Source organism: Pollicipes pollicipes, unplaced genomic scaffold (genome assembly GCF_011947565.3).
Source record: "Pollicipes pollicipes isolate AB1234 unplaced genomic scaffold, Ppol_2.1 Scaffold_7262;HRSCAF=8765_pilon_pilon_pilon, whole genome shotgun sequence".
NCBI lineage: Eukaryota > Metazoa > Arthropoda > Thecostraca > Pollicipedomorpha > Pollicipedidae > Pollicipes > Pollicipes pollicipes.
In genome coordinates this window covers 5,125,158-5,147,789 of record NW_023597055.1, presented here as the reverse complement: position 1 = coordinate 5,147,789, position 22,632 = coordinate 5,125,158, and the positions used below count along the sequence as shown (strand labels likewise).

At 55.9% G+C, this 22,632-nt stretch overlaps 2 protein-coding genes across 2 annotated transcripts; one reads left to right on the top strand and one right to left on the bottom strand.

The window, feature by feature from the left end:
• Positions 1 to 781: 781 nt before the first annotated feature.
• On the bottom strand, positions 782 to 5,258 carry LOC119114241 (uncharacterized). Its single transcript, XM_037238438.1, has 7 exons — positions 5,170 to 5,258; positions 4,011 to 4,112; positions 3,684 to 3,725; positions 3,238 to 3,311; positions 2,017 to 2,124; positions 1,680 to 1,807; positions 782 to 1,274 (listed from the first exon to the last, which is right to left on the bottom strand). The coding sequence occupies exons 2-7, from the start codon at positions 4,096 to 4,098 to the stop codon at positions 1,082 to 1,084; spliced, it is 633 nt and encodes a 210-aa protein (XP_037094333.1). The 5' UTR covers positions 4,099 to 4,112; positions 5,170 to 5,258; the 3' UTR covers positions 782 to 1,081.
• Positions 5,259 to 5,500: 242 nt separating this feature from the next.
• Positions 5,501 to 22,394, top strand: LOC119114141 (arf-GAP with dual PH domain-containing protein 1-like). Its single transcript, XM_037238353.1, is given in 12 exon segments — positions 5,501 to 5,785; positions 9,411 to 9,522; positions 10,100 to 10,127; positions 10,129 to 10,217; positions 10,776 to 10,968; positions 11,361 to 11,466; positions 12,410 to 12,534; positions 13,569 to 13,703; positions 14,304 to 14,390; positions 14,822 to 14,954; positions 16,817 to 16,865; positions 22,274 to 22,394. Coding segments are annotated over 12 exon segments (1,257 nt in total). The 5' UTR covers positions 5,501 to 5,706.
• Positions 22,395 to 22,632: the final 238 nt, after the last annotated feature.

Genomic DNA, 22,632 nt, shown 5'->3' with positions numbered 1-22,632 from the left:
GTTAAAGCTGTGTACAGCGCAAGTACCCGTACTCTCTGTCTCACTTCCCAGAGCTGCGTCCTGTATGGCACGTGGCACAGCACAAGGCGCACGGAGGCACATGCTGACAAAGGCCAGGCACGGTGCCAACGGCCGGACCGGAAGGCAGGGACGCGGTCACACACTTTACTGGAAAACAACTGCAACACTGGCAAACTTTAAGTGGAAAACAACGCACCGTCAGCACGTCGTGTGCCCAGGGTACACCGCTGGCAGCGGATCTAGTGGCCGCCAATAGCACGAGCGCGGCGACAGATAGGACACGCCCACTTCGTCCGGCCAAATCAGAGAGACCACGCCCACCTTGTCCGGCCAAATCAGGCCTGGTCGTCACGCACAAGCAGCTTACGGATCGACGAGCCAAGCGACGAGGGCCATCACAGGCTGCATCGGACGGGCATCAGAGGCCCATCACTTCCCGCATCGGACGCTACCTCACGTCGGGATAACTTGGCTAACTTCTTGGCGACAAGACAGTCGGTATGAGAGGCCACACGGACACGACCTTAATGTTATGTTTCAAACACAGCACAATCTCCTACGCGATACGTTAAAGCCACGCTCTATCCGACGTTTCGCCGCCGTCTTCGCTCTCGACTCGACTCAGCTCTTGACCTGAGCAGAGCCGGCGGAAATACAAATGACGTCATTGACATCATCTTTCTGCATGAGGTCGGCAGTGAACGGGCTTCCTGCCCCCCCCCCCCCCCCCATCCCCTCCCTACCCCACCCCCACCGCAGAGCCACTCCGACAGCGGCACCTTGGGGCCACACCACACCAGATATGATGTCACGCGTATGACGTCACTGCCTGGTATGACCTCACCCTGAAAACGTCACCACTCCATGTAAAGTCAGCCTGAAAACGTCCTAACACACTACTCTTGAAGCCAAAGATGGGCATGGTGTCACCCTGGGCGTGCTCCATATGACATCACCCGAGGTCTGACGTCACGACCCGATATCACGTCCCATTGGCCGCAGTCCGATGCGTCACCCTGTGCATGACGTCACCGCAGACTGCGTCATCCCGCACGTGACTTCACGGCTCGGTGCAGGCCTTGTCGGCGAGCAGCAGCCGAATGGTCTTGGACTGGCTCTCCAGAGTGGTGACCGGCTCCGGCTCCAGCTCCGGCTCCAGCTCCAGCTCCCAGTCGGTCGGCTCGCCCTCCACCGACTGCAGCCGCGCCAGTCCCAGGAACGTTGTCAGCTGATCGATCAGCGCCCGCAGCTCCCTGCCGGCGGAGGAGGCGCGCTCACAGCCGGCAGCGGTGCAGGGCGCAGAGGCGCACGCGTTACGAGGCGTCCACTGCTCCCAAGAGCGAGGCAAATTGAAGGCATCAAGAGCAAATGCGAATACAAGATACATTCAGGTGCAATATCGCGGGATCCGAGATAGCGCGGCTGTCGCTGGCTTCCTCGTGGTGCGTTGCTACCTGGCAAACAATTGAGCATCCGTTACACACCACTCAGACGGTGACCAAGTAAGGACAAGTCCGACCAGCCTCCCGTCTCACAAAACGGGCTGACGCTCGCCAAAGCAGTGTCTGGTCCAAATGAAACCATCCACCACATCTGGCCATGTGCTCCCATCCCGCTGGCCGCCCAGTCGGCCTGCAGCGGCGGCGGTCGTATCTCACGCCTGATGTCCAGGAGGAAAGCTGCGTCTGAAGAGAGGCTTCGCTCCTCCCGCGCGGAGGCGCAGACAGGGCGCCAAGCAGACGCCGCGCCAGCCACGGCCCGCGGTCATGAGACACACGCCCGACACCTGGCGACAAGAGCAGGCACTGCAGCTTGGCCGAGGCGACACGGGAAGGCGCGGCGGCCGCGCTGGCGGAGACTAGCGACGCAAGCCTGCGTAAGCCACGGGGCGATGAAACGACGCTGACTTGGGACAGCTGGACACTGACGGGGCGTTAGATCGCCTGCGTTAGCTGTCACGTGACACTGATGGCACCAGCTGGCGATGACACTGACCTGGGTCAGTGGCGTGACGCTGGTGCGGCAGGTGTGCGACATCAGCCGCTCGTGCCAGCTCCGGTGACACATGACCAGCTGGCCGGAGCTGCGGTCGGTGATCACGTCCTGCGGCACGGGTCATAAGGTCAGGAGGCCAGCGCGGCGCCGCGATCAGGCCGGCCGACCCCAGCGGGCGGTCAGCACGCGCCGGGCAGACGGCGGAGGCGCGGCCAGCACGGCCGCCACGTGGCGGCAGGGCTCGCCTCGATTACACGAACACAGATTCATGCTGCGCAAGGCGCTCACCAAGTTTTGAAGTGATTATTAACTTAAAAACAATAGTCCGAGCCTTTGAAATGGATGGATGCCGTGACCACAGCGCATCCTAAGCAGCACTTGCTTTGTGAGCCTTAAACCCAGCCATCCGATGGCAGAATTCCAAGTCAGCGGCAACATGTCGCGGCGAAAGTTTGTCGTGCCGTAATACTCGACACAGTCCGCCCCGCCCTCTGACATCGCATGGCCTTTAACTCGGCCGCCGCCACCTGCCGCAGGCCGCATCTGTCAAGGGCAAACATAGAGCGCCTGAAGTGACTCGAGATGGGATCGCGAGCGGGCGCGAACGCCCCCTCCCCCCCCCCCATCCCCCGGCGTGTGGCTACTGTCGGCGTGTTCAATCTCGCGCCAACCCCATGCCTGCTGAATTCAGCACAGACGCCGGAAATAGGATTGTTTGATTTTTCTAGACATGCCTCACCATAAGGTTCATCCAAAGCGTTCGTGAGCATGGGACGGGCATGGTGCTGTGCTTCGACCTGGTTGCACGATCATGGTATGATATAAAGCCATCCTTCTGGAACATCCACTGGTTGTTTTTTCTGGTCGCGTGCCAGTACCAAATCTCGCGCGATGGAACCGGCCGGAGGCAAGGGGCTACAGCGCCGAGAGACGGCGCTGTGCCGCCGCAGACGGAGACTGTGCCGCCAAGGGGCTACAGCGCCGAGAGACGGCGCTGTGCCGCCGCAGACGGAGACTGTGCCGCCAAGGGGCTACAGCGTCGAGAGACGACACTGTGCCGCCGCAGACGGAGACTGTGCCGCCAAGGGGCTACAGCGCCGAGAGACGGCGCTGTGCCGCCGCAGACGGAGACTGTGCCGCCAAGTCGGACCCCGCAGCAGCGGTGGTTCCCGCCAGCCCTGGCTGGAGGGCGAGTGCCCGCGGCCAGGAAGGGCGTCTCACCTCCCACTCGCCGAGCTCAGATAGGCCAGCTCCCAGCAGGGCCGCCGTGAATGCCACTGATGCCAGCATACACCCTGAGGATGACAACACTTGCTATACTTTTCATCCTTGTTGCAAGTAATGACAGCATTAAGTTGCATGATGCAATAAAAACCCTGCAGTTTGGAACTACAGCACAGTAATGCTAGCCTTACATCTGGTAGGATACTATAGGTTTGTTCCAGACCCAAAATGGGCCAACCATGGCAGGCTCTGGACACATGCCACATATTTCCTGAGAAAACCACTACAGACAAAGGTGGGATTGAACACAAGGCTTTACACAGTATTCCTGCAATCAGGATGGAAGCAATGAAATAAGGAACCATACAAAAAAATGTGGTTGCTTGCAATGACACCACAAAAGTGGAAAGCTGGGCCCATCTGCAGATAATGAAAATACTCACCCTCACATTGTAAGAAAAACAGCAGGCTGACAGCACAGAGGCCTGCAAAACAGACATATGACCAATGACAAGCTGCCCTTGATAGGTAACCATGGAAACCATGAAAGATGATGGTATGAAATAAAATGTGACTATCTGGATAAATATATACATATTTCTCTGAAAAGAACAATGCTTGTTATGATACTATACAAGCTCAACATTTATAGGATGTTAAATATGCTATTAATCTCCTGTTACATTCTATAACATGGATAAAATATTCTGGAATAAAGGATGATATATGCAAAATTCAAACCAATCCTGGAAGAGCATAACTGATGTTACCTAATCCACAGATTGTTGACTTGAGGGATGGAGAAGATGATATATATAGAACATTTGGACAAGCATGTCTGATCTTGATATCAGTCATGGCAGCTTCACTTCCTGGGAAAAAAATCACATTGCCATGTCATGGTGGTAAGACCTAAAAAAATGAATGACAGATTTCAACCAAAAGGCCCAGGCAATGAACTGAATTACCCATGGGGCTATGATACATGTAATTAAAGTATGTAGGTTCTATGAGAATATAACTGAAAGTAAATGTCACATAATTCAGTTATCATCACATGCTAAAATGAAGAGTAGACCAAACTCCTAATTACAACTATTCTACTTCATGCAAGATGAAACATAGAGCTGTGCCATACATAAACATGCAAAGTAAGTAATAAAAAGAATAGAGCAGGAATATCTGGGATACAGGTAATGTGCTACATAACTGCCATCACACATCAGTCACACCAACAAATGACAGGTGTTTCCCACTTGCATTTGAACTGATATTGACAACACAGACATCAGTACAACAGCCTCAGGAATCAACCAAGCCAGGTATGAAAACAAAATTGTAATAAAACACAAACATCCATCCATATGAAATAATGGAAACGCTCCGCGATGACTGGGAGTTCGTAATGGTTACGGTGAAAGCAAAACCGGTAACAGTACAGAGTATGCACGTTTAGCCCTCCCGCTTTCTCAACGTAACTGCATGATTCCCATCCACAACTTGGACCCCATATGCGTCCGACAAAGTATCTGGGTGACTTACATTCCACACAACATGCGCACAAGGCACCAACCTCCAGCGGTATCCTCCCACCATCATACGTCATGAGCTCTTTGTTGTTGTTTACATCGGTCAGCTGATTGGGTCCCTTGCCTAATCCATTTAGAGCTGTAGCATTTACCTACAAGTTTCAGCCGATGTTACGCTGCGTATGAATAGACTATACCTAGAGCATTATTAAGACCCTGTGACGTGGAAAAATGTGCTTAAACATGAATGATAGATCGTTAAATATCGAAATAATCCCTTTATCTTAACTTCAGTATCGCATTTGGCAATAGAATCCCACGGATCACACGACTGGCTACAGTACAGCTGTCAGCCGATGATGGAAACGTATAGTCTCAAGCACGTTTAAACCAAACTAACCTGCGATTTATTTTTGTAGGTACCTTTGAAAATAAACCCCAACATGGCTGGGCACTTATTTCTAGCTGCCTATTTTCGCACAAAAATATGCGTTGCTTATGTATCCAACTATATTCTAATGGAAGTCTAAGTCTACCGAATGTCGTGGAGTGATAGTGCGCAAAAATCATTTCTTATTAAATGACGTCATAAAACTCTATACACCAATCAAAATTTAGAAAAACATTAAAAACTCATCATCCCACACTTTGTGCTTGAGCCACGAACCATCTACCTTAGTGCCGGTTCCTCCATTCTCCTGCCCAGTTACCTACATCCCTTACAACTGGAAGGCACATATGCAGTGCATCTGTGGTGCGCTGGGGACCATTTGATACGTGCCGGATGTTACTTGCGAAGATACTGTTGGTTTCCAATATACGGCGTGCGTTAAAGCCATTAACCGTTCCAGCTTTGGCTGAGGGAGTGCAGTGCGTCTGTTGCAGATATCCACGCGTTGAATCTTGCTGTGGATAGCAGTTACATAGACAGCAAGCCATGTCTGATAAAAGTAAAAGGATCATCGAAATTGCCAGTCTTCCTGGCAATGAAAAATGTGCTGACTGTAAGGGGCCAAGTAAGTAAACCGCATGAGGTTTGGGTAACTCGCTAAGTCCCTTTAGATGAACTTAAGGCAAAGACATTAAGGTGAATTGGTTTTGTGAAGGGTGGAATAAGTGGGGCACTATTATGGCATAGGGGGAAGAAAAGAAACATGTGTATTGGTTTGCAAATAAAAATATTCAGTGCACTGGAAGCCTACAGGACATCAGTGAGCTGGATGCTGCTCTTATGCACCAGACCAGATGCTCTCATGTGCTATGATATCCTACACCTGATATGCTTGATATCATATGCACTGTTGCATCTGGTTTAGAATGATTCCTATCTAATGATGTAGTATTCTTGAATTACATGAACACTTACAATGTTGAATCTACTGCATGTTTTACATGAACATTATTTATTGCACCAAATGTGATACATTATGGTATGCCAATTTATTTGAAGGCAACATATGTGCAAAAAGGTTTGTTGAGGGAGTTCTCCCAGGGTATTAATAGCTCATAACCTATCTGAGAAACCCGAGGTATGAGGCTTGGCTCCCATTAGTATCCACCCTTCTGGCCAGAGTGGGAGATCAGTAACACCATGTGACCACAGTTGCTGAATGCTGTAAAGCCACTTTGGTAATGAAGAAGAACTTTTGTCATTTCTGTGTTATAGCTAAGGCTTGGGAGTGTATTGCCAGTCTAAGAAAGAGACATGGGTGGTAGTAAGATGCTTGGAGCTCTTAGAGATCTGAGTGCTGGTTGGGGCAGCCTCAGTTCCACTTTATATGATGCATTAAATTAACTGCTCAACAACATTGGTGCTAAGGTTATCCTGTCCCACAAATCATTTATCAGAGTCATGTCTTTTTATACTGCATTCCTTATTGGATGTATTGTTTTGAAATAGAGATTTTCCATAAATGTATCTGGAAAAGTGGGGGCTGTGTAACTGGTAATTGAGCAATGCTGTTAGAAAAATATACCAATATTAATGAGACTCAAACCAGTTTCTCTATAAACACTTAAGCTGCATTATCTCATGGTTCTCACTAGGCTATCTGGTTTTCTATGGAGATACCAGCAACATGTGCATTGTATATCACTTCCTGTTCTTACCTTCCATCATTATATTCATATGCATTCAGTCATGTGAGTAGTCCTTAGAATCCAGGTGATGAAGATCTAATTCATATATATTGCATATAGAGTCAACTTGTGTTAAGTTCACTGCAAATTTTGTTGACAGTGTCACCAGCTTTCTTTTCTGTGCTAGTAAAGTTATGGTTGACTTGGACATTTTTTTAGATAAGATATTCCTCAATAATCTGTGAAATACTTTGATTAGGCCCAGTGTAGCTAACTTTTTCCAGAACATTGTTCACAAATCATGTAGTAACATCCTTTGTTTTGCCACCTGTGATGATTCCTTGGTGCCTATTGAATGGCTGTTACCATTATCACATAAGTTTTGCTTCAAGTGGTAGGTACTGCATGATATGTTCAGTACTTCTCTGTATTACCTCCTAATTTTTGAAACAACGAGTCATCTAAACAGAGGTTATAGTGGCCCCAAGCAGCAATACTATGCATGTTTCACCATTGATTTTACTACACATTCAGTTGGTGGAGTAGACAGCAACCTTTAATGCTTAAGCTGTGTAGAAAAACAATGGTATCATGTGTAGAAGTGGGAGACTGAGTCACTTTGTAAACTGTGCTCATGCCTAAGAAGGATTGAAACCAATGTGCTTCTTATTTCTACAGGCTGCTTTAGTTTTGGTTTATCCAGGCTACCACCAGATTGCTTTCCTGTTGCTCATTGCTATCAGGAGCCAGTAGGATGAGTTTCAGTGTGACTGCAGCCTCGCCGGGAAACGCCAGAGTCTGGCTGGTGCCCGCGTTGTCCGGCGTCGGCCAGGGGTGGACCCGGTCAGACTACTGCATCACCATGGGTGCTTTCCCGATTAGACTTATTCCCACGGCGAGTATTGCCGCCGTCGTGATCATCCCCGCCGTCGTGATCATCCCCGCCGTCGGGATCATCCCCGCCGTCGTGATCATCCCCGCCGTCGGGATCATCCCCGCCGCCGTGATCATCCCCGCCGCCGCGATCGTCCCCGCCGTCGTGATCATCCCCGCCGTCGTGATCATCCGCCTGACGGCCACCGGCGGCTGTCGCCGGCCTGGCCACTGCCGTGATCGCCGGCACACCCGGCACGTCCCGACGCCCCCGGGGGGGGGGGGGGGATGGCGCTGGAGCCGCCGCCGCCGCTATCATCCGGCGGCGGACGGCCGCACCGGAAGAGCGGAGCCTCCAGCGGAGGGGAGGGGGCGACCGCCGCCGGCGAGCGCCGCCGGCGGCGGCGGCCGGCGGAGCGACGCGGGGTATCTCCCGGCGGGCAGCCGTCTATCGCCGCCGGCCCACTGCGGGGCAGTTTGAATGGGCTCGATACATCTCGTCGATACAAGACGTACCACATGTTTCAGGGCATTTGTTTAGTTGTGAGTGACCTTATACTTGCACAGAAATTGTTTAGGATACGCTTTGCTTTGACAAAAGCGGTGGTAGTACTTACCACTTCTTGCGGGTCGTGCCTGCCCATGCGACGGTGTACGCACGCTGTAACCTTGGACGTACATGGCGGGCAAGGCGACCAGTGTGCCGAACTGGGTTTAGCATGATTGGCATTGTCTTGTCGGTATGCATGTATTGATTTCGTTTTTCTTGTGTTAAGTGCAACGGGATATCCGTTACCACGCCGCTTTTATGGAGCGCCAGCACACTGACTTCGGCTTCGTGAACATGAAAGATACGGGACGTTTTAAAAATGTTTGTAGATCACATATGGCCATGGTTGCGATTGACTCCCGATTTCGTTGAAGTCTCCAGTTGGTGGGAGTTCTGTTTGCACTCTGTAGTTACGTTGCCTAAGTGTAGCCATGACGTGGGTACATCCGGAGGCAAGTGGCGCACGTTATTGCTCTAATAAGGACATCGATTTGGTTGATTTCGGCTTGGCTAAAGCCAGAGCGTTAAAGCGGTAGTATGTGAGGATCTCAGGCTCTGGATAAGTTGAGAACTGTTCTTTGGAAAACACTTTCCGCTCATTCCAGACAGTTGTAAATCGCAGATTTATTGATGGCATAGGTGCTCTAACACATAAGCTCCATAACTTGAGACATAAGGGCTGAAGGCATGCCAATCGCGTATGCATGACCATAATGTTAAGTGTGCATTACCACTGCGAGCATATCCACCGCTTTTACGTGTGCATCGATTTTGTGGTTTTTGTGCGTGAAAAGACAGGTTTCTGTCGTCTCTAAAGTATTTAACTCTTTTGCCTCCAGTTTGGTTCTGGTCTGCTATGACGGCATTTTCAGTGCCACTCACCATTCGTGCTGTCCCATGCTAGCATGTCTGTTTATCTTGGCCATTTGGTTCGTTGTTTTTGTTCACGCGCTTTTGCAAGCATCCGGCAGATGTATGAGTCAGAGTTCTACAGCTGGCGCGGCAGCACGTTAAGGCCGGTGGTCGTGTGCGCCGCGGGCGTCCGCCGCCTCCAGACCGACCCGTGCAGTGCTGCGACCTCCGACCCCGCCCTCGTCCGCGCCACGCGCCGCTACGACAGCCCGTGCCCGCTGTTGCAGATGTGGAGTACGCGTCGCACAACCTGGGCGTGTTCCTGTGCACGCGCTGCGTGGCTGTGCACCGGCAGATGGGCACGCACATATCGCAGACCAAACACCTCAAGCACGACAGGTGAGCGCGGCCGCCGCCCGACGGGTGGCCAGCTGCCGGCGCCGCGGGCGCACTGGACAGCGGCCGCTACAGCCGGCAACAGCCATTAACGACGGACGCAGCCGCCCACTTTCTCGCATGACATGTTGGCCCCGCCATGGTGCTGCGCCCGCAGCTGGCCACTGCGATCGGCTGGCGTCGAGACCCCAGCGTCTGTCCTCGGAGGAGCGGTCCGTGTCGATGGCTGGCGAGCCGCCGGTCGCGGTGTTCGCCTGTGATCGCCGCCTCGTGTGCCGGCGGCTGTAGGCGGCCGGTCGAGCCTCTTCCCGTCTGTGGTCTGTGAGGTCGTCTACCTGTCGCGTTTTACGGAAGGTAGATCGCGGGCGCCGATGTGCGTGCGGTGTGTATGTCTGGACTGCGGCAGGACGGACGGCGTCGACGTGGTCTGTCCTTCGCCGAGGGGAGAGTGCGCCATCCGGTCACCGCGTGCCTGCCGTCCGTTACGTGTCCTGTGGTCGCATCTGCGCGCGCGTTACCGGCCCGCGCGGCATCCGCGCGAGTGACGCCTGGGACCAACGTCGCCTGCCTGCGCCACCAGGTGGACAGACGACGGCCAGCTGGCGTTTCATGGCCGAGAACGGCAACACGCTGGTGAACGCCCACTACGAGCAGCACGTGCCTGACTGCTACCGCCGGCCGGACTGCCTCGCGCCCAAGTACGTGCAGCCTGTCAGCTCGTGAGCGTGCCCGAGGCTGACGCTGGATTGGCGGAGAGCGAGCGCCTGGGGTGCAGGAACTCCAGCCGGGCCGACTTTTGTTCTTGGTTGGTTTTGAGCTTGGCGCGACGAGGGCCACCCAGGGTCCAAGTCCGGTGAGGCTGCTGTATGTTGAGATCGCTGCGCCGTGAATGGTCCTCATTCTGGCCCTCGTCACGTTGTGTACAACTTGATCATTGAGGAAGGCGGCTGAGTATTTATCGCGTGGTTTTAACGTTCACTTACGATCGTTCATAGTGACTTTTTTGTGGGGCTTGTTGCCAACCATTTGCAGAACAACGAACGAACCTTCAGCGAGACAGCTGCACAGCTCTTACCAGTCATGTGACCGTAGCTGAAGTCCTGTGCGGCCTTCGGTCCCCGCACGACTGATGAGTCTCTCCAGACTGTCGAGTAGTTACACGCTCACCGCCTGTCCGAGGGATCGACGCGTCCACAATCGCGAGCCATATGTAGTGCGTGGCATCGTCGCTCTCACCGCCGGCGTGCCGTCTGCAGTGTGCTGCTGGAGCAGTTCATCCGCGCCAAGTACGAGCGGATGGAGTTCGTCTACCCGGACCGCCAGGTGGCCTACACCACCTCCACCAAGACCGGATCGCTGTTCAAGCGTGGTCGCGACAGCTCCAAGTTCGAGATCCGCACTTTCGTGCTCTCGGAGTCGCAAAACGTGCTCTCCTACCACGTCAAGGCGGTACGGCTGCCATCTGTCGGCGACGGCGGAAACTAGACGTTCGTCGGGCTGCCGCCGTGCGGCGACGGCCGACGGCGGGTCCGGGTGTTGGGGGTCGAGCTTGTGATGGGGTTCTCCGTGGGACTGCGGACTGGACATGATGGGGCGCATTAAGACGGCCTTGTCATCGAGCTCGCGCATTGCAGGCACGAAGCAAGGTGTCTGGATCCTATGATAATTAGTTAGAATTATTTGAAGTGAAGCTGGTGGCATGGCCTTGCACCAGTCTCGCAACGCGGATATCTCGATGACAACTGGGCATACCGGCTGGCGTACCGATGGTGTGACCTTGACGCGACCTCTGCCGGCCCCACGCGATGACTGCTGCTGACCGGTGCCGGTCGTCCCTGCAGGGCAAGGACCCCAAGCTGACGATGATGCTGAACTCGCTGAACGTGGCGTTCGTGCCGGACAAGGTCGGCCACCCGAACGGCATGCAGATCACATACGTCTCGGACGGTGAGGTCAAGGTCACACAAGGTCAGGGTCGCGTTGAGGCCTTGGGTCAAGGTTGGCGTGGGTTCAGGGACTCGTTTTACGTCGGGTCACAGCTCCCGCCGAGGTTGTGCACGGGTCGCCTAGGTTATTTTCGATCGCAGACTTGATGGCACCCGTCAGAGAGTTTCTCTCAGACGGAGTGGTGGCCGTCTGGCGGGGAGGGATTGCCGACCAGCGAGGTTATGCATGCGTTTGCAGCGAGCGGACGGTTGGCTCGGGGTTGGTGGGTGAGTGCAGAGTGTGATTGTAATGTCTTCTGATTGCTGTGGGTAATTGCATGAAGTGCAGCGAATGATCGCAGTGGCTGATTTCAGTCAGTGATTTCAGTGGGAAGATCGCTGACTCATAGATAGGCTGGCATTGGCGGTCGCGGGCTGAACGCAGCGAAATGTGACGAGACCGAAAATTCGGAGGCCCTGCCACGCTTTGGCTTCATTGGGAGGGGGGGGGGGGTTCTTCGTCATGCCAGCCAGGGATGTGGAAGCTTATGCTTCTTGTTTGCAACCAGGCAGCCGACATGGTTGCGAAAGCGTCCTCTTATTTCCCCATTCGATCTTCAAGGAACTCAGGTTGGTCGTTACGTGCGCTTTCCGTTCTGGGAGCCACTGCCCCTCTTGGTCATGCACCTCTCCTGCCTCACGGTGGTGTTGCCGCGGTAGCCGTCCTTGTCGCGTGGTGTTGCTGCATTCGCCGCCCCTGTCACGTGGTGTTGCCGCGTTAGCCGTCCTTGTCACGCGGTGTTGCCGCGTCAGCCATCCCTGTCACGTGGTGTTGCCGCGTTAGCCGCCCTTGTCGCGGAGTGCTGTCACGATAGCCGCTCCTGTCACGCGCTGTTGCCGTGCTAGCCGCCCCTGTCACGCGGTGCCTCGCCCCCACATCCGTTGACCCCAGCCGTCTCAATCAGGGAGCATCCGACATATCTACGTGTACCATAATGACGGCCAGACGGTGGTGGATTGGTACAACGCCATACGGAATGCCAAGCTCAACAATCTGCTGGTGGCCTTCCCCGGCACGTCGGTGGCCGAGGTACGTAGCTACACTGCTGCCAGCTGGCGGAGGCGGCGGGAACTAGGACGTTCGCACCTACTGCCGCCCGTAAAGGGACTGTTCCACACGTTAAGATGTTGAGGCAAAGCATCAGATATGATGGGAAAAGCTCACTTGTCACTTTTGATAAGCGTTTAGTACAAGAGGCTGCTCTAAACGGCATTTCGCGACCTAGGAATTGTCCTCATCTTTGCGTCTTTGGTAACGTAATGGAACGATCTTACGCCGCCAGAGTCGCCACTCTGCCGGCCGGCATGACTCACTTGCTCTGCCAGCCGCCATGTGCGCGTGTGTTTGGGCATTTTGGCAAGTAATTGGAGTTCTTAAGGGACATGGCGGTGAACTGCAAGGAATGATAATGAGCATAGCTTTTTAGGCGTCCAAAACCCCATACGAATGTGGAGCAGTCCCTTTAAGTGGTGATAGATGGCAGTGTTTGTGGGCTTAGCTCAAAACCGTTAGATGGATTGACTGCGATTTGACATTGCTTTTTAAGGCATTTTTAGTCTGTAATGTATCGGCAAACAGTTGACTTTTGGGATGCTGGTAGACATGCATGTGGACAGCAAAGCATCCTGCCTGGACTCCTCTTTGTTTGATCCTCTGTTTCGCTCTTTGTCACACACTCCCATCCACCTGGTAAATGTCCTTCCCCTCCGGGCCCGGCCGTGTGGAATGTGACAAGCATCTGTCTCAGTAACGCCGTTGCTCACGTTAAGCTCGGATCTAGCTTGCTTTACACGAAATATATCCCGCTCGGAGCTTGAGAAAATCTTCCACGGTAATTGGTCCGGGACCACGTCTAGTTCACGTCATTAAGCCTCGAGCAAAGCCCACATCGACCCCACATTCACTCCATGCTGGGCCCACGCTTAGCCACACTGGCCCCCCACTGAGCTGGCTGTGAGCCCGCACCAGACGTTCTGGGAGCCCCGCCGGGCGTCACCCCGACGCCCAGCCGGCCCGAGTCCCGCGGAGTCCGCCGTGAACGAGCGCCGCCTCGCCGCCGCCAGCTGCGGTCGGGCCTGACGCACGACTTCGCCCTGGAGGGCTGGCTGTACAAGATCGGGCCGCGCGCCGGCGACCAGTACCGGCGCCGCTGGTTCACGCTGGACGGCCGCAAGCTGATGTACCACGACGGACCGCTGGTGCGTGCTGGTCGGCAGCCGCTGGTCACCGCTCCGCGCCCCGTGCGCCCCGCGCGCTGGCGGCACGTCCACCTGGGGTGTCTCGTCTCATTGTGGGGGACTGCATGGCAGCGGTGCGCAAATGGGAACGGAAGTAATGCCGAGACGTGACGATTGTGGCGCATGGTGGCGGGACGGGATGATACATGGGCATGTCGGGAGATCCTAATGGTAGTGTTTGCACTAGGATTGACTCATTTAAATGTCTTGTGTCAGGTGTGGTTTTTTGCTGAAGCCTGCCATTGACTCAGTGGCTGGTTCATGTGCGTTACGTCACGTAAAAATCAGCGGGGGTGGACGCGTTAGGTTTCCATGCATCTGACGGGTCATGCGTGTTTCACACCTCATCATTACCAACACCATGAGCTCGTGGCGAGCTTGAGGCCCCGCAGTCGGACCGGCGCGGGCCGCCTGGCAGCTGGCGGCGGCCGGGAGCGCGTGTGGTGACGGCGCGCCGCCCGGTCGGGTCGCTGCGCTCTCGGCGAGTGGTGACGGCGCGCCGCCCGGTCGGGTCGCTGCGTTCTCGGCGAGTGGTGACGGCGCGCCGGCCGCTGTCGGCAGGACCCGGTGCCCAAGGGCGCCATCCCCATCGGCGACAGCAGCGACTACATGGTGCGACTGAACGTGCCGCCCGGCTCCAAGGACCACGTGAGTTGGCCGGTGGGCGCCGCCGGTCGGCTGGCGCCGCCATCGGAGGAGGTGGGGGGTCGCGTCACCCCTGTGCGTGCAACGGAGGCCGGGCGTTGTGCGCCTGCCGTGTTGGTGTCTGGGTTTTAGGGCGCGTGGACCGCAGCGGCCTTGTCTGCCCGGCCGACGCTGTGACGTGAGCCCGTTTTGATTTCGCACCCGGAAGAGACTGACAGGATGCTCCTGATTCATATGCGCGCACAGTGGCATGCGGCTCGTCATCTTACCGTTTTTGCTTATATGCTAGTCACTTGCAGTCGTGAGCTGCAAAAGCCGAGGTCGCATCTGCCGGGGCTTGCGCTCCTGGTGCGCGGGTCCCCCCCCCCCCCAGGCCTTGCCGCCGGGTGTGGCGTCGTCTCGTGACGCCTGACCTCTGGCCGACCCGACCGCAGGGCTTCTCCTTCACCCTGCGCACGCCGGAGCGGACGTACCTGTTCTCGGCGCAGTCGGACGAGGAGCGCCGAGCCTGGATGGGCGTGCTGAACGGCCTGCTGGAGCAGCCGCGCACGCCGCAGGACTGCGCCTGTGAGCTACGGAGGGGCGCCGCCGCGCCCTAGACGTCGCCGCGGCCGGCGCGAGCGCGGCCGAGGTCGCGGTGGAGGGCCGCTGCCGCATGGAGCAGTGCTAGACGGCGCGCTGACGGCGGCCGCGCCAGCAGTAGTGTCGGTAGACTCCACAGCCCGGGCGTGCTGAGTGCGTCGCCGCTCCTGTTCGTTTCGAGGGGCGCGCGCTCGCTGTCCTGGCCGGGGCGGGCGAGGTGGGGACGCTGGGTGGCGGGAGACGCCGCTGGGTGTCGGTGTTGGCCAGCTCCGCGCAGGCCCGGCGGTGGATACCGTGGCCGTCGGTGGCCGGGGCGGGAAGGGACCCTTGACCCGGTCTGGGTCGCGGCACTTCCATAGTTCGCTAGTCTCCGAGGTGTTTGCCTCTCGCTGTATTCGGGGGCCTCAAAACAGGCGAACACATTACGGAATGTGACGTCACCCAGCAGCGGTGTGACCAGACCTGGACCGGGCCTGATTGCTCAGTTGCCGTGATACGACGTCATCGAGCGCGCGCGTAACTGTAGACGGCAATGGAAGCCGACTGGTCGTCATGGCGGGAGTCCCTCCTGAGGGCAGTTCCGTTTGGTGGAGCACGCGAACTTCGAGCGGCTTCGCTCAGGCCGCAATCATGGCGGCAAGGGGCGTGGGGTTCTTCAGGGTTGTGTTCTAAGTCCTCTGCTATGCGAACAGTCGCTGTACACGTGTGCAGATATGACGCCGCCGTTGTTGAAGCGCGTTGAGACGGGGCTATTCGGTCGCTTGTCTTAAACTCAGCTTCGCTCGTGGTTTCTATGCCGTTTGTGACGCTGAGGCTCGGGCGGCGGCGGGGTCGCTGAGTGAGACGTCTGCGCCGTGTTGTCTGCTCCCCTCGTACCCCGATGGCCGTATGTACGCCTACCATCGCGAGACCCGCCTTGTGCCCACCTTTACTCGATTTGTTAAGTCCGCCGTGGAGTTCCGTGCCGTCGCCTTGCATGCGTGTGCCACGCACTACTGGCCACGGACCCACTTCCCATCCTCCTGCACTGGTTTGCTTATCCGCAGGTGGCAATGGCGTGACACCAGTATATTTAGTTTGTGTGACCCTTGGGCGTGGCCGTATGCGTTAGTGCTCGGGGAGCTTTCTTTTGGTTTGCGAATAACTGAGCGTCTAACCTGTTGTGCGCCGGCATCGGACGCTTCTGCATGCGTTAACACGGTCGGTGTTCACGACGCGTCTCACCCGTCTGCCCTTCTCAAGGAGGATGGAGCGGCGCGGGTGGGAGTGTGTCACAATACAGTCACTGCTTGACAACCTCAGCCGTCACTGGTGGCGCGCGCCTAACCAGGCGCCGGCCCTCTACACGGCCGCTAACACTGCACTCTGAGCTGTGCTGGGTGAGGTGGTGGTGGTCACTAGACTCTGCATGGCTCTGTCCGGGCGCTGGTGAGTGGTCCGTTCGGTTTTGTCTCGTTTTGCCGCCGCTCTGGCGCCGTCTGGGTCACGTGCTCGACAACAGTCCGCCGCGGCTGACCGACTGCCCACCGCGGATGTCGTGCTTGGTTTGTGTGGCCTGGTTCTGTTCGCTTGCGTTGGCTTAGTTAGCTTCAGTCGCCTTCCTAGTTAGCATTGTCGGTAGTAACCCCGGGAAGCTAGTGTCAGCGGTGTCTTCGGCGGGCTGGCTCACCACGCTGCCTCGGTTATCATTTAGCACACCCCGTAAAAGCTCATACCAGACCAGCAGAACGGAGGAGGCCGGCGCCCCCAGCGCGGTAGGCCGCCCGGAGGTGTGTGGAGCTGTGATGGGAGTGTACCGCTGGCCTGTGACCGCCGACCGACTGACCGGGTGTCCTGCCCGCCCGCAGTGGCTGCCTGCCTCCGGAGGAAACAGAGCGGCAGCCGTCGCGGCCTGAGGTAACGGCACCGCCAGCCAGCCAGTCAGCCAGGCTGTCCGTGTCCGTCAGCCAGCGGCGTGTCCGTCAGCCGGCGGCGTGTCCGTCAGCCGGCAGCGTGTCCGTCAGCCAGCGGCGTGTCCGTCAGCCAGCAGGGTGTCCGTCAGCCAGTGGCGTGTCCATCAGCCAGCAGCGTGTCCGTCAGCCAGCAGCGTGTCCGTCAGCCAACGGCGTGTCCGTCAGCCAGGGCGCCGGTGTGTCGGTCCAGTCGCTCGTCGGCTTGCCTGTTGCCTGCCGTCCGTCCCTGTCCGTGTGTCCGTGTGTCCGTGTCGGCCGACCCGGGGTCGGCAGACGCACGCTCCGGACGGAGTCGGCAGATCGGTGCTCGGGGCTCGCTGGGGTCACAGCTGACGGGCCGGTGTCACGCAGCTGGCGGAGCCGAGCATGGCCGGGCTCACGGACAGACAGGGTGGGGGGGGGGGGGGAGGGAACATCTTCCTGCTCAACACCAGTCATCCAAGTGTCAAGGCCCCCAGCTTTCAGGTAGTTCACGCCTGTAGGATCTGATAGTGATGAGTATTTCATTATCCTGAAGGTAGAGCAAAGAATGAGAACTGATTTCATCGGTTGAATTAAGTGTTTGCTGCTGTGGGTATCCGCGTGATCACATATCAAGCGCAAAAAAACGGGATTTTCCATATCGTCTCAGCTAGGATCACCTTTCGTGATGTCTGCCGCTGTATTTGCTCAAGACAAGCCTACCCTCTTATGCTAGCTGTTTTATTCCCAGTTGTGTGCTTATTCGTAACCCTTCGCTGTGGAACTAATTGTTCATCAGCATTAATGTTTTATAAACTGGGCTTTCATTCTTAATGTAAGATAGGGATTAGTAGAACCTATCCTAATGGAAAGAAGAAACCACATCCAGCTTATATTGATCAATTAGATGACGTTCTTGTTGTTTTTGTACGTTTCTCCCGTTGCATGAGTCTGTGGCCGGACGGTCGTATGGTTTTTAAGGCTTTTCGACGCCGGAATAGTACCAGTCGCGAGGCAATCTTTGGTGAAGTTTCGCCACCAACCGTCCCGTGCGAAACGGACTTTCTTCTCTGAAGCGTGGTCGGTGTTATGTCGTTTTGACACTTTCTACCACTCCTTACAAAACGGGAAAATCCGTGCCAGGAATGCAACGCGTGCGTGAGCGCGGCGGACATTAGTCCGTGAGCTGGTTATATTGCCGAGATTCGATTGCAGCTGTGCGCGAACACGCCTGAGATTAGCCGTTGGTCCGGTTTGTGTGTACTCATCACTGGGCTTTCATTTTCTAGTCATTTGCATGCTGTACCGGCCATTGCTCTCCGAGGCAGTTTGTGTGAAGTGCAGTTGTTAGTTAAGTTCATGAGCGTAGGGTAACTGTTGCAGTGTTGTTTCTTTTGGTAGACTTCATGGCTGGCTGAACAGTTGTATGCCATGCTGTGAGGTTTCAACCCCGGTTTTGCAATGTCCAGACGGACTCCATACCGGCGGCGGTAGTTAGGACTTGTGTGACGTCACATCCGATCGCGTCGGTTTCCAGTTTCCCAATGATCAAAAGGGGTCTTTCATTTGCCGTTGTATGTTGGATCCCATAGTCTGTGGTACGTTCTGAAGTACGTGGCACGTACGTGTACAGACACGTGGTCGTTACCTCACCGTGCGCTTCCAAGTCTGTCCATTACACGTGCTTCGCTTACATCAGGCGCTTCCGAAGAGCCACGTCGCTGGCCTGTTTTGTATTTTTGTACCTTTATGACGTCATGTGTCCTTTCGTACCGTCAAGTCGTCGTCAGCAATAAACTGTGTCCTGGGCTCGTGACGTCTGCGTGTGCTGCACCCCCCCCCCCCCCGCGCCTCGCTGCTGGCTTTCGAGGATGCCGGCTCGGCGTGCCGCCGCGCCATCCAGTCCAGCGTCAGCACCAGCCGCCATGCGTGGGGCAGGTGCTGGCTCGCCGACGTGTCGAACCGCCGTCGCCTGTGGGCGAACCGCGTCACAAATATGGCAGGCATGTTTGTGACGCAATATGCCTGCCATATGTGTGACGCAGTTCGGTGCCATGGTGCCAAATATGGGGGTACCGGTGTAGGGCAGCATTTACGGGCCTGGCGTTATGGTTAGGTCGGCTGAATAAACAACTCAGATTTGTGTCCGTTAAGCTAAAAGACACCTCAGAATATTCCTGTTTTCACACGATTTTTTCGGAGTCAGAGCGATGCCGATTGTAGGTCGCGTTTTCGCCTAATCGTAGAAGTAACAAAGTGGGAAGGCATTGTAGGTATGCCGAATCTCTCGCAAAATGCAATGCCTGAAGCACAGCAAGGTAGCGGCACATCTTAACACCAATGCAATGACCCCAAAAATGTGTTTGTGGGCAGCCTTCCCATTCTGCTGGCCACGTCCCTGCATCGCTACTTTATGTGTTCCAATGAGGCTTAGCATGCGCGTGGGTGGCCGGTTGAGTACCCTGCGGTCGGGTGGGGGCTCACTTTAATCCCATGAGTTCTCAAAAATTAAGAGATCTAGAGACGCCACGTTCACAGGGTGTATTGGCCTGTATGTGAACTCGCTTGTACCAAAATTTGACGTCCCTGTCATGCCATGACCTTGGATCAGGACCTTTGGTCATAACCATGACCTTTGGATCAAATGCTCCAAATCGGTGTCCAAAGAGCCTCCAGACCTCATGCAGCCGCCGTGGGACTAACTACCTGTTCTAAGCAAAAGGTGACTTGTGCTCATTTAAGGTCAGTGACTTTGTTCGACTTGAAGGTCATGGAGACCAACATTATGCAAGATCGCTTTGATTTTTTGCAATGCATAAGCATCAAGGGTTACGTTGGGCGGTATGCCCTCAAAACAAATCGCTGACCTGGGTCATTTTTGGTCAGTGGCCTATTCTGACCTTTGAGAGGTCCATGGAAAATTATGATTCGGTCCGTGTTATTAACAGATTCAAAATGATCACCCGGAACTATGCCACACATTAAGCTTAGGGGTAAGAAATGGGATGGTTTCGACCTTGGTCTGATCTTCACACCCGACCCCAGATCAGATGAATTTGTTAATTCAGTTGTGTTGCCTTACATCTATATCATGGCTTCGTTCATATCTATGGCTACGTCCACATTACGTCCGTCACTTCGTTGTTGCATAAGATTGAACGATTCTCTATGTATTGAAATCGCTGAATCCATGACCTGATTTTGACCTGCCAGGTCAGCGATCTTATAAGGTACGTCTAAATTTTAATACCAAAAGCTATGTTATTCAGTTGAAAACAGCTCTGCAAAACTTGGCGCGGCTACGCCATCATTCTATAAAACCTCCGGAGGGGTCAAGTTGTCTCTCGTCTCACCCGAGACTGTGTTAACCGACACACTCAGCTGCTGAGGCTCCAACGCGTACGAGCACACCGGCAATAGGCTGTGTCGGCTCGGCATGGGCCGCCAGGTCAAAGATCATCTGACACAGGCCAGCAGCGGCCATTGCTCACCGCAGAGAAGTACAGAAGCTGAGAGGCGCTTACTGGTCTCTCACCGCGGCTACTTTCAGCCATGTAAAGATCAGTAGGTAATAATTGAGTATTAATAACGCATGCCACCGTCATCAATCACTGCGAGATCAGTTGTTGGTAATGTGTTGGTCAGTCGGGCTTGAAGTTACAAACCGCGTGCTACCACCTATTGTGATGCAGACGCGGCTGTTGACCTTGGATTGATCGGCGGCAGGTGCTTCAGGTCTCCTCCGTCACCTGAGGCAGTGATTGTCCCCTCCGTGACCTGAGGCAGTGACTGTCCCCTCCGTGACCTGAGGCAGTGACTGTCCCCCCCGTGACCTGAGGCAGTGATTGTCCCCTCCGTGACCTGAGGTAGTGATTGTCCCCTCCGTGACCTGAGGCAGTGACTGTCCCCTCCGTGACCTGAGGTAGTGATTGTCCCCTCCGTGACCTGAGGCAGTGATTCTCCCCTCCGTGACCTGAGGCAGTGACTGTCCCCTCCGTGACCTGAGGCAGTGATTGTCCCCTCCGTGACCTGAGGCAGTGATTTTCCCCCTCCGTGACCTGAGGCAGTGATTGTCCCTCCGTGACCTGAGGCAGTGATTGTCCCCTCCGTGACCTGAGGCAGTGATTGTCCCCTCCGTGACCTGAGGCAGTGACTTGTCCCCTCCGTGACCTGAGGCAGTGATTGTCCCCTCCGTGACCTGAGGCAGTGATTGTCCCCTCCGTGACCTGAGGCAGTGACTGTCCCCTCCGTGACCTGAGGCAGTGATTGTCCCCTCCGTGACCTGAGGCAGTGACTGTCCCCTCCGTGACCTGAGGCAGTGACTGTCCCCTCCGTGACCTGAGGCAGTGACTGTCCCCTCCGTGACCTGAGGCAGTGATTGTCCCCTCCGTGACCTGATGCAGTGATTGTCCCCTCCGTGACCTGAGGCAGTGATTGTCCCCTCCGTGACCTGAGGCAGTGGATTGTCCCCTCCGTGACCTGAGGCAGTGACTGTCCCCTCCGTGACCTGAGGCAGTGACTGTCCCCTCCGTGACCTGAGGCAGTGACTGTCCCCTCCGTGACCTGAGGCAGTGATTGTCCCCTCCGTGACCTGAGGCAGTGATTGTCCCCTCGTGACCTGAGGCAGTGATTGTCCCCTCCGTGACCTGAGGCAGTGACTGTCCCCTCCGTGACCTGAGGCAGTGACTTTCCCCTCCGTGACCTGAGGCAGTGACTGTCCCCTCCGTGACCTGAGGCAGTGACTGTCCCCTCCGTGACCTGAGGCAGTGATTGTCCCCTCCGTGACCTGAGGCAGTGATTGTCCCCTCCGTGACCTGAGGCAGTGATTGTTCCCCTCCGTGACCTGAGGCAGTGACTGTCCCCTCCGTGACCTGAGGTAGTGATTGTCCCCTCCGTGACCTGAGGCAGTGACTGTCCCCTCCGTGACCTGAGGCAGTGATTGTCCCCTCCGTAATCCGAGGCAGTGACTGTCCCTTCTGCGACCTGAAGCAGCGACTGTCCCCTCCGTGACCTGAAGCAGTGACTGTCCCTTCTGTGACCTTAGCTCGGACAGCAGTAAAGCGTGGGTTGGTCAATCAGCCCTGAGACGTGACCTGAGTCGTGTCCGCGCCAAAGGAAGGGCAAGAGGAGGAGGGGGAGCAGCGTGACCGGCTGGAGGTTGGGGCTGTCTGTCTCCGGATCTTGACGACCGGGTTCAGGCTTTGATCGTCATGCGCGGAGCACTTTACTTGGTGGGGTCATGACAGCAGCCAGGTGGGATTGGACGCGTCTGCACATGGTTGATCCCGGTGCTCGCGACAGACGCCTCCTGGACGACACGCGCTGACTGTAGGCGACTCCCCCCCCCCCCCCCCGCGTCTGTCGTGTCTGACTCGCATCCTTCTGCCAAAGCCGCAGCACGGCCGATGGTCTGGACACGCTGGCAGGCCGCACGGCGAGCAGCGCCACCCCCGACGGTCGGCTGTCTGCCCTGGGCCTCTCCAAGTCCGCCAGCAACCTGTCCCGCACGTGATCGGCGGGCCCCGGGCCTCTCCAAGTCCGTCAGTGGTCCGTCCCGCACGTGATCGGCGGACCCCGGTCTTCTCCAACTCGTCAACACAATGCACCGTTCGCCGCCTTGATCTCTCTTCAGGCGTCAGCCGGCTCCACGTGAGGTTGCTCCGGTCAGTGCGATAAAGGCTTCCTTTGGTGGACGCTGCTAGCACTGGCGGGGGGGGGGGGGGGGAGGCGAGGGGGTGAGGGATTCAAGA